This window comes from Episyrphus balteatus, chromosome 3 (assembly GCF_945859705.1).
Source record: "Episyrphus balteatus chromosome 3, idEpiBalt1.1, whole genome shotgun sequence".
Taxonomy (NCBI): domain Eukaryota; kingdom Metazoa; phylum Arthropoda; class Insecta; order Diptera; family Syrphidae; genus Episyrphus; species Episyrphus balteatus.
Genome location: NC_079136.1, coordinates 113,714,614 through 113,726,677, shown reverse-complemented (window position 1 = coordinate 113,726,677; position 12,064 = coordinate 113,714,614). Strand labels below are relative to the sequence as shown.

At 30.8% G+C, this 12,064-nt stretch overlaps 1 protein-coding gene across 1 annotated transcript; it reads right to left on the bottom strand.

Moving 5' to 3' along the window:
* Positions 1 to 5,654: 5,654 nt before the first annotated feature.
* LOC129915195 (uncharacterized) lies at positions 5,655 to 10,895 on the bottom strand. Its single transcript, XM_055994672.1, has 5 exons — positions 10,858 to 10,895; positions 10,469 to 10,809; positions 6,467 to 6,603; positions 6,134 to 6,388; positions 5,655 to 6,044 (listed from the first exon to the last, which is right to left on the bottom strand). The coding sequence occupies exons 1-5, from the start codon at positions 10,893 to 10,895 to the stop codon at positions 5,874 to 5,876; spliced, it is 942 nt and encodes a 313-aa protein (XP_055850647.1). The 3' UTR covers positions 5,655 to 5,873.
* Positions 10,896 to 12,064: the final 1,169 nt, after the last annotated feature.

The following is a 12,064-nucleotide window of genomic DNA, read 5'->3' as shown; positions in this document are numbered from 1 at the left end:
GAGGGAAAAGCCACCATAAAACTACGTAAAATCAATCGACAACGAAAATGCTAACGAAAAAATATCATCGAGTATTCTGTCAAAGTCAAATAAAAAAATCCAAATTAATTAAAAATCAAGAAAAAACAACAGAAAATAATTTTTAACACAAAAAATAAATAAGTTAAAAGTGAAAAAACACTGCTCTTGGATTTAGGAAAAATGCACAGGACAATAAAAAGTAAGTGACAAATGAGTGAATACTTTCCAATTTTTCCCTAGAGCTGCCTAGTTACTAAAGCCTAATACGCTGCTGATGCCAAACGAAAAATTTTCAAGTCTCCAAAGTCGACAAAGAAAAAATATCATCGCGTATTCTGTCAAAGTCAAAATAAAAAAATTCAAAATTAATTTAAAATCAAGAAAAATCAACAGAAAATAATTTTTAAAGCAAGAAATAAATGAAGTGAAAAAACCGTCAACACTGCTCTTAAAGTCAAGAAAAATGCACAGGACAGTAAAAAGTAAATGACAAATGAGTGAAAACTCTCCAATTTTTCGCTAGAGCTGTGTGCTGAAAAACGAAAAGCAAAACGAAATTTTCGTTCCGGATTTCGTTAACGAAATTTTGTATGGAAAATTTCGCGTACTAGACTTTAATGTTCAAAACTTTTAATAAACAAAGAAATTTGAAAAAAAATAATACATAAATCTCATCAGAGAGAAAAAAGTCAATTTATGATTTAACTTCTGGCTGTTAAAACCATTGATAATATCTAGTGTTTTTTTTATATGATATTTACGAATTTTTTTTTTTATAAGGTTTAGGAAGGCTTCTACAAAATTTTTTTCCTCGCTTACGCTCGCATGTAACAATATATAAAAAAAATTTTGCCCGGCCTGAGCTAACCCCTCTCGAAATGAAATCCTAGCTACGGCTATGCTATCGCCAAGTGCTTATGGCTAGAGTTCCAGCACTTTTAACGGATGCCAATCCGATCATAAGACTCCTTTATTCCATTTGTATGTGATGCTTAGTTTAGTAATTTTGCATTTTATACGAAAAACATTTTCCGTGTTCCGTCACACTTGAGTATAGAACCTTGACCAAGCGAGGTCAGAGGCTAGTATAGGTATACGAGATTTTACATATTTTTCATATTTAATGGCAACTTTAAATATAATGGAGATTAAATAAATTGGGGCTTAGCATTTTTACTAGCTCATTTAAGTATGATTATTGTTATTTTTTATTTCAACTTAAAGTTTCAGACGTGCAGTTCCCGTTTGATCAAACCAGTGGAGACATTTTCCAAAAATAACTTTTGATTTTTTTTTTCTTTTGTCAGTAATTGAAGCTTTTCAAAACAAAATTTTTGATACAAACTCCAATTTTTTACCTCTAACACTTTAAAAATATTCAAGGTTATTTAGAAAAAGTACAAAATCCAAAAAAATGCAAAATTCAAATTTTTTTTTGCAGAAATTTGAAGTCACCTTGACTTAGATGAAACATGAAAACTTTTTGCAGTTCGATCAGTTTTCTTGTTATTCAAGATCTCGATAAAATAAGATGAAACAACATAAGTCGAGCCCTTCCCGCCAAATTATGGGAAGCACCAGATTTAATTATGAATTATTTACAACATATAATTGTTCCAACAAAAAAGGAATTAGATATAACTTTTTTTGTGTTAATCTATTCAACGCTTGTCCAAGAAAATATTCACATCAAAATTTTCTCAAATAAGTCTAGAAACAAAAGAAAATTAAGATTTTTCTGTAAACAAAAACAAAAAGCTTTCAAAACGAAATTTCTTGCTTAAAAGTTAATTTTGTAGCTCCTCTCAGTCATTTTCTATTCAATTTGAAATTTCAATCTCGTCGGTTTAGTGAGCATTTCTCATCATGATAAGGCTTATGAGTTTGACAGGGATACTAGAACCGGACATGGCATGATACAGGTCCATTTTTTTTTACTTGCTCTACAGGTAGGGTCGCCAGATATATTTTGACGAAACTAGTAATGGAGATGTAAAATCCCGGACTTTCCCGGACAAATAAGGACACAAAAAAGAGTACAAATCTAGGACAAAAGGAATGCATAGTTTTATAAAAACAAAAAAAAGCGGAACAATCTTTTCAAAATTTAACTAAAAATCACATTTTTAACCCTTGTTCCCGTAGCATTTTTTTCTTATTTTTTCACAAAAAAAAAAAATAAAAGCAAAAATTTTAGCTAATATTACAAAAGTTGGAATGTACATAGTTACAGTAAAAAAAATTTAAAATTCCATTAAAATCCAATTGTTCAAACTTTTAAACGATTAAGAGCCAATTTTTCAATCTTCTAATAAACAGTCAGTTAACTGTTCGACGAATAAAGTTATTAGGCTCATAAACAATCAGATAAAAACATTGAATTTTTCAATCAAGAATAATTTATTCTACAGAATAACAAAAAAAAAATTGTCAAATTCAAAAATATTTAAAATTAAACGCCATTTTTATTCATGATTGTTTTTGTTTTCTTGTGTTCCACTGTATTTTTTTCAAAATTCTTTCAAAACGGCTTTGACAACTGACACAATATTTTTGTTGAGATTATTTCTTAGAATAATTTTTATTCGTCTCTGAAAGAAGTAGACAGTTTTATTCTAAGGAATAAGCTACATCTGCTTGTTGAAAAATTGATTTTTTCTCTATCCTTAGGAATAAGTACTAAATGAAAAATTATCCCTTAGTTAAATGCTAATAGAATTTTTAGTAAGTTACTATTTAAGTTAAGAAATGGTCTTTTTGACTTAGCAACTTACTTATATTTTTCTTAGAGCCAATTTTTCAATCTTCTAATAAACAGTCAGTTAACTGTTCGACGAATAAAGTTATTAGGCTCATAAACAATCAGATAAAAACATTGAATTTTTCAATCAAGAATAATTTATTCTACAGAATAACAAAAAAAAAATTGTCAAATTCAAAAATATTTAAAATTAAACGTCATTTTTTCTCATGATTGTTTTTGTTTTCTTGTGTTCCACTGTATTTTTTTCAAAATTCTTTCAAAACAGCTTTGCCAACTGACACAATATTTTTGTTGAGATTATTCCTTAGAATAATTTTTATTCGTCTCGGAAAGAAGCAGATATTTTTTTCTTAGGAATAAGCTATATCTGCTTGTTGAAAAATTGATTTTTTCTCTATCCTTAAGAATAAGTACTAACTGACTGTTTAACTGACTATTGAAAAATTGGCCCTTAATCGTTTAAAATTTTGCACCTTGAGTCTTACAATAAGGTACCTACTGTAATAAATAATAAAATTTAAATAAATTATTAAAATAAATTTTTGTTGGTCAGAGAATTCACTAACCAGTACCTCATACGCACATTTTTGAGTTTTGATTATATTGGAGCAGAACACAAAAAAGAATTGAGCAGAATAGGCGAAAATAAAAACGCCTAGCTTTTAATGAACTCGATTCGTTTTTTGAATAAGGAATGAATTAAGAGTAGCATACAAAAAGTGAGATTTGTAAAGGCTTCAAAAGAGTACAATCCCGGACAATTGATAGAAACTATCCCGGACGTGCCCCACACAGCTAAAATAGAGTACATGTCCGGGAAAACCCGGACGCATGGCAACCCTCTCAAGTAGCACAAAAGTCTAAGATACACCAAAATATTTGGTGTATTTTTTGCACTTTCGTGATATGCATTTTGAATATAAAAAATACACCATTTTCTCGTATAAAATAAACTCCGGTGGTTAAAAAAATATACCGATTTTGGTGTATAAACGGCACTAGTGGTATATTAAATGATCTGTTTTTGGTGAAAATTATCCCTTTGAAATTGAAAAATATACAATAAATCTATGGATAAAATACACCATTTAAATTATTCTGATTTAAAATTTGAACCAAAGTTTATTTTTTATCTCAAACAGTTTGATGAATTCTAATTCACACCATTTCTTATGAAATAAATGAAAATGAATTTTTATTCACTTTCATAATATTGCCATAAGAAACCAATGGTTAAATATGATTTTGTTTGCCAAATTTTAAAACGAAACACATTCTATCTACTAATTTTAGATGCTACCCCCTCTAAAAATCGAGCGCCTCAAAAATGTCAGTGAATTAATGATTTTTTTTTCGATTTTAAGAATCCATTTTTCAAAAATTATAATTTTTGTGTTGTTTTACATTTTTTTAAGAAAAGTTATTTTATAATGAATCGAAAAAACTAAGAATGCGGGACTATTAGGTCGATAAATATACTATTTTAATAAAATAATTAATCGCTGTCTTCTATTTTTAAATGGCGTCCATTGAAAAATATGGCGTCTCCCACATATGCATTTTGGTGAATTTTATGTCCACAGGGTGTGCTTCCTACACCAAAGAGAGTGTACAAAATAAACCGTTTTGGTTGATTTCAGAATCAAATAATTTTATGCACCATTAATGGTATATTATAAAAACAACTGAATATCGGTGTATTTTTTGCACGGAATCTTAAAAAAATGTTGAAATTTTGTACAGAAAAGACAGTGGTATAATTTTTATACCACTAATTTTGAGAAATACACCATATTTTTTCAATTTTCTCAATTTTACACCAAAATTAATGAATTTACACCAATTTATACACCAGTGTGCTACTTGAGCTATCTATAGGGCAAGTATTGGTTTCGTGTCAAAAAAAAAATTGAGGTTTTAATCAAAACCAACATTACGATGATGGAGAACTCCGAAAAAGTGGGTCCCATCCGTGCGTCTGTGCGTCCATCTGTACACATTTCCACACCCTAAACGGGTGGACGGATTTTCTTCCAATTTGATACAGATGGAATTCTGAAAGTTGGTTTTTTTTTGTTTTTTTATATCTCGTTTAGAACGTATACCTCCCATACAAAAAAATACGATATTGCGAATTTCTCGAAAACGGCTCTAACGATTTTGATTAAACATTGTAAACGTAATATTTAAAGCAGTGGATATAAAACTGAATTTTTATTTTTTCTCAAAAAAGTCAAACAACAAAAACAAAATTTTTCATGCCCTAAATGTCGGCTCTTCCCCAATATCAATTTTTTTTTTAAATTAAGAGCCAGCTTTTAAAATCTACAAGTAGACTAACATAAAAGTGCTTTGAACTGCAAGAGCAAGTACGTGCGACCTCAGTCGTGCATTTTATTTACACTGCCATCGATAAAAAATTGGTGAGCAACGATGTTAAATTTTAGGGTCTTTTTGCTCTGATCGGTCCAATTCATTGAGGAGTTCAAAAATCTTTACTGCTTGCAAAGTCCACTCTATTTTCTAACGAAAAATTTGCCATTGAAAGAGCTATCAGAACTAGAACACTCTAAATACGAGGTAGATCATAAAACACAATTGTTCCCCTAGTTTTATTTAAAACAGAGTTTAGTTTAAAGGATGTTTTTATTTTGTTTGTTTTTAACCAGAAAAACAGTGGATGACCAACATTTATGATCAATTTTTAGACAAAATTTAGTGCTCCTGTTCATGGCACTACTTTTACTAAAACAACTGACTGATCTTTGTTTTAAAGCCACAGAAACAGAAATAAAGTTGTCCGTCCAGGTCGCGTTGTTTATCTCAAAGTCTATTATTCCAATCGAAATGAAACATTTTGTATTTTATTTATAATTTATTACATCAAATGAAATTCAAAACTTGCCCCAATAAGCGCAACAAAATTGAACTAAAAAAAAAAAAAAGAAAATCCAACGACACGACAGTAGCAGCAACAAGACAAGCTAACATTACATAACCTCAAAAAGTTGTTAAAGACTAGACGAAGTAGACCTAGTTCTGCAAGGCGGCACAGCATATGTATTTGTATAGGTATTTATTTTAGCTTTCATTCCTCCGAAGAGTTTGCCTCCTTTTGCGTCTGTGACGACTCTCGAAGCCCTGATGTGGTATGCTGTGGTGGTCGTGGTGGAAGTGGTGGCCTGGGGGTATTCTGCAAGCGAGACCGCAGCAATTCCCTGCGAAGTAAATGGCTTTCAGCTTGCACGGTATCGATTAACTGCAAAAACCAAAAGAAAGTTAATATGAGGATCAGTCTGTCTGATTGATCTGTTGCTGGTGATCCTCGAATTGAAATTTGATACTCACACTCTGGGTTTGAATGGACCGTTCGATGCTTTCAAGATCGGGTAGATCGTCTGATGCGGGCACTTCGCACTCCGTTGAACAGGTTGATGATTTTTCATACCCAAGTCGATGATCTTCATTTCTTTGATCGTCGTCATTGGTCGTTGTCGTCATAGCCATCGTCGTCGTATACGTAGTTGTGGTATTGGCATCCTTCTTCTTGAGCTTGCTCAGCTCGTTTTTCAGCCTCTCGTTTTCCATTTCAAGAAAGTCGACCTAGAAGACACACGCATGTTTGGAAACATTGAAAGAGCTGCCCGGAAGGACCACTGATCACCTTTTTCGAGCACTTACACTTTCCAATTCAAATTCAAGTTCATCGATTATGTCAAAAGCTTCGTCGAGAGATCGTTGTAGAGTGGCGATCTTGTTTGAGTTCATAATGTTTTCGTCTTGAAGTTGTTGGTCTCTGGAATTATCAATAACATCATCTGAAGAGGAAGAAGAAGGAGTAAAGAGATTTTGATTGATCGTTCTGTAGTTATATGACTGGAGAAGTCATTTGAATGAATAACGTGGGGGTGGAGCATGAAGGTGGTTGTTAACTTTATGAATGAGTTAGTGGCAATGAGTCAGGGTCATACAGTGCCAGTAAATTTTCATCAAAGGCGCACCGTTAAGAATTGCAATTTTGGTGACACCGATAGATGAAGCAGTGGGAGTGTTTTGCGTCTTGTGTATACAGTTATGTTTTGTTTAAAATAAAAGTTTGTAGAATACAAAAGCGATTAAATTCCTTATTGTTTCAAATTGGCGGAAATTTGGGTAGATTTGATTTCATTATGGTTTTTAGCTTGAACATGAATTGAATTACATTAAATGTGGACTTATATTTAAGTTTGGTTTTGGTTTTTAATTTTTATAATTTTTAATATTAATGAAAGTGGTATATATATGTAATAGACTGGGCCAAAAAAATAAAATATTTTTTTTTTGAAAGTTACTTCGAAAATCTTGTTCAGGATGATGAAAAAAAAATTTGGTGAAAATTTGAGCCGTAAAAAAAAATTTTAAGAGGTCTATCATCGGTGTTTTTTATTTTTATACATGATATGATGTTTAACAACAGAACTGCTAGACGATCAAAGTAAAAAAAATTTCTGTTCATTTTTTCTTATATAAAATTAAATTTCCTACAAAAAAGATCTAATTGAAAATTTTCATCAGACGAGCCGTATTCGAGTAATTAAGCTTTTTAAATCGAAGTGTTTTTTCAATTTGACTGTTTCACTTTGGAATTTTGTGATGAGCAAATAAGTGAATAGAAAAATAAAACCTCGACAGATTCTTGTAGGAAATTTAATTCTCTACAAAAAAGGTCTCATAGTATATTTCCCTAAATTGAGTTTTGAAGAAGTTATTCACGATTTAAATCGAGAAAAAAATTAAAAAATCAATTTTCAATTTCAAAATTTTCTAATTCACTGAAAATTCAATATTTTCAAATTAGCAAGATGTTTTCTTGTAGGGAATTAAACGTTCTATAAAAAGTTCCTTGGCAGCAAATTAATTGCTTTAACCGTTTAGTCACGTCCTTCCTTAGTAAGACAAATTAAAGAATAAACAGGCTTGGTAGTTTTCCAGGGATGAATTCCACAGGTAACGTTCTTTGGGGATTCGTAGCGAAATGCTGCAGAAAGCCTTATACCAACTGGTGGAAAAGCTCAGTGGTGAGTGGCTGAATTATTACAAGCACGGAACAACAACTCATTCTGGTAAAAACCGAGTTCCCGAAAGAATAAACTCATCTTTGCAACAAAAGGAAAACACACGAAATATTGAAAAAATGGTGGTCTCCTCTATCATCATCATTTTTTTTTGACTTTACCTCCTTAAAAAAATCGACTGGGTTCGCACGTACTTGCTTTTGCTTGTAGATTTTTAAAAGCTGGCTCAATATAAATTAAAAAAAAAATTATATTGGGGAAAAGCCGACATTTAGGGCAAAATATTGTTAAATGAAAAAAAATTTTCCATTTGACTTTTTTGGAAAAAATAAAAATGCAGTTTTATTGCAATCGCTTTAAATATTACGTCTACAACGTTAAAAAAAAATCATTAGAGCCGTTTTCGAGTTATTTTTTTTTACTTTTTTGAGAAAAACTAAAAACGCAGTTTTATTGCAATTGCTTTGAATATAAATTGGTGTGAATTGAAAAACTTGTATGGGAGGTACACTTTCTAAGCGAGATATAAAAAAAAGACAAAAAAAAAACCAACTTTCCGAATTCCATAAAAATCATCTGTACCAAATTTGAAGAAAATCCATCCACGCGTTTAGGCTGTGGAAATGTGTACAGATGGACGCACAGACGCACGGATGGAATTGCGGGACCCACTTTTTCGGAATTCTCCATCATCGTAATGTTGGTTTTGATTAAAACCTCAATTTTTTTTTTCGACACGAAACCAATACTTGCCCTATAGGCTATAATGCAAGTACAAAATTAGCAGTGGCATAATGTTACATACAACCGTAATAATACTGTACTGTACAGAAAAAAATAAAATAAAATTAGTTTTTAGCGTTCTAGTTAAGGAATTAGTGACAAATTTTTGAAAATTTTCATCGACCATAATCATGTGGCCACCTACTATATTTAAACAAAAAATAAATAATTTGCAAACCCTTTAATATATCTCGAAACATGAAAAAATGGACTTATGTATACCACTTTAAAATACAAGGGCTCAATAAAAAAAAAACGACTCTAACGATTTTAATTTTTTTTCTAGAAGAAAAAAATTACCGAAAATGTCTGAACAATTCTTTTTTGTTACTGTCGTATTTATAGAAAAGTAAACCCTTATTTTATAAGATCCGTTTCTTTAATATAGAAAATTAGAAAGTTACCATTAAATTTATGTCTTATCAATTTTTTTGTAAAACTTATGGATTGTACAACTTATGGATTACAGAAACCGTTGAAATATAAAAATAAGAACTTTTTGAATGAACAAAAAAACGTGCTGATTTACTTTATATGGAAAATGAATGCAATTTTTTGAACAAAATGTTTTGTTTGTTCGCAAAAATGTCCAATTAAAAAATTAAAAACGAATGCAAATCCAGGAGATCCAATTTTATTATTTGAAAATATCTCAGTTAAACGGGTTTCCTTTTTGTTTGTATAAAGTTTGTAAATGTTTTTTTACAAGTTAGTCCTTGGATCAGTGCGTTCTTCTTTATATCGAGCTTCAACCTGAATGGGTGAATGGTTGTTCTTGAAATTTGGTTCAGATATTTTTTTAGATACAAAAGAGGTTGTTATTATATATGCTATTTCTTTATTCTCCGAAGAATTTGTAATGGCAAGCTTTTAAGTTAACTTTAAAAAGACAGATTAAGCCATGTATTCCTGAGAAGAATAGTACCTGTTTTTTTAGTAATCTTGAAAACAATCAGACAAAACGAAGAGGCACTACGGTTGAAGTGTTTTTACTTACGATCTGGTATACCTTCATCTATAAACATGACTTAAGGCTTGAAAAGTCTACAATAACCTGAACAATTTATATGTTAATATTATGCAAAAAATATGTTACACATACGCCACAGTGACCTTTTAATTTTTATTTTTTTATTTTTTGTATCCTATTCCTTTGTAATCTTAAATGTGATAAATGATTTGACTAGTGTTCTCTGCTTTTTAATATAAATGGAGATAACGGAAAGAAAAGGGTGGTGTGTCTAATAAATAGCTAATAACTTAATTTGAATTAAAAAAAATTGTCAACAAAAAATATACATTCAATTATTAAATAACTACATAAATTAGATCTTCTTTAAACTCTTTTGGACGGTTTTTGTCTGTACGTGACAGATTTATAAAAAACAGACAAGTCACTGAAAAATTTAGATATTTTTTGACATTTTTGTGTGTGTTTTTAATCATTGCATTCGACATCTGAAATCGAAAACTTAGCACCCTACAAACAATTTTGCTCCTATAAAGTTTTACACAAGCAACTATAGCACCTGTAAAGCTTTGTAGAAGCAAAATTGTTAGTCGGGCATGGCCATAACAATTAACAATTCCGCCTAAAAAATTAACCGTAGTACAAACAATTTTGGGATCAATGGTTGTTATTGGAATTAGGTGGCAATAGCATCAACCACAAAAAGGCATTAAACTTGTGCTTGTTTGCAATCTGAATGTAATATCAATATGCCTTAATCTATGTTCTGATAACGAATAGTTATTTAATATCACTGAAGGGTAATTATCAATTTTTGAAATGAGATATAAATAGTTTCTACTTTATTTGCCTTTAAGCAAAACAAAAATCACTTACTATTTCTTGTGGGATCCAATGTAGATTTCTTCACTAATCCTGGTAGCATTTTCTGTCTGGCAAAAACCTCTTCCAATGTCTTGCATCTCTTTGCCTTCTCCAAAAAAGCCATGTGCAGTTTATTATACTTGGCTTTCAATCTTTCCAAATTCTCATACATTTTATCACGTTCTTCCTCCAACGAAAATAATTTCATTTGACTATCGACATTGCCTTGCGATTTTGCCAGTTGTTCATTTGTTTGACGAATTAATTTATAGCGCAACAGTGCATTTTCTTCAGCCAAATGAATATTCTTTGCATTTGCTATAAAACGATATTGGATGAAAAGAATAATATCACTTGTTTAATTTATTGTAAACAAACCGATTTCCAATTCAATTTTCAACGCTTTCACAGCTTCGCTTTCTTCACGATAATCGGACATTGTCTATTTTTTTCAGCTCAGCGTAAGACTAATTGATTTTTTCGCGAAAAGGTTAAAAAAATTAAATTCGTTATCAATGAAACATAGTGTGATAAGATTAAAAATAAAAACATTCAAACAAACAAAATTTAACATTGCATTTTGCGCCATCTTTGAAAATTAAATTGAAACTTAAATAACTAAAAACCTGTTGACCTAAATGGTTTGTGTATCTGCTTTGTTTGTTGGTGAAAATACTTTGGATACTGTTGCAGATGTTGTGAGACAGGTTGAGGTGCTGTGCTTTCAGATAATGAAAATTGTTTTGCTATTTGAATTCTTAGTGGAAATCTACACAACAACAACGAACTGCATACATAGTAACTACATGTAAACAGATAACACGGTGTTATAAAAATGAGGTTTTAAAATATACGCGGGCGGAGACCTATCAGGTTTTGTAGAGCTAGTCGCACTGAATACGAAACGGTATTTGAAAATCCCCTAACACAACCAAAATCTGGAGTTACGGGCAAAAAACGGTTTTTTGGACCTTCACCCATTGAAAAAATTCTAGCGTCGACAATTTTTTACCCATTTTCGATTTTTTTTACAGTTTCTGATAGAAGATAAATATACCTTTATAACAATGCATAAAACATGTAACTCGGTTAAACCACTTAGAATTTATAAGATGTCAAAGTTCAAAAATTCAATTTTTTTTGTCATTTGCCCAACTTCGGCATCAATTTAAAGCATATGTTTTCAAAACAACATGCTATTAAAAAAAAAAAGAGTGTGTGTACACATGTACACTCGACTGAAGTTATACTTCTCATTCAGTATACATATATAAATAATTTTCATTTGATATTTTTAATTTCTATTATTAAATTAATTAATCCACACTTCGTTTTTTACATTTTTATCAAGTGAACAATAAATTAATTCTTTCATCCTCTTGCGTCCATGTAGTTTTCAATTTAATTTGTGAACTTTACTCATGTTGTGCGGTTCAGAACGTACTATATATGGTTAACTCATTTGAGCTGAGCTGAAAGTGAGCTGAGCTGATGGTTGAGCTGAGCTGTTGGGTGAGCTGTTGGGTGAGCTAAGGTAAAGTGAGCTGAGCTGAGCTGTGATAGGTGAGAGGATACATTGATTTTTATTTGGAAAGTATATAAAATATG

Excerpts from the sequence above, each read along its gene's own strand:
- LOC129915195 (XM_055994672.1), bottom strand. The coding sequence starts at position 10,895 with ATGTCCGATTATCGTGAAGAAAGCGAAGCTGTGAAAGC. Across the intron at positions 6,389-6,466 it reads TTGAATTTGAATTGGAAAGT|GTCGACTTTCTTGAAATGGA; the intron begins GTAAGTGCTCGA and ends TGTGTCTTCTAG. Across the intron at positions 6,045-6,133 it reads GGTCCATTCAAACCCAGAGT|TTAATCGATACCGTGCAAGC; the intron begins GTGAGTATCAAA and ends TGGTTTTTGCAG.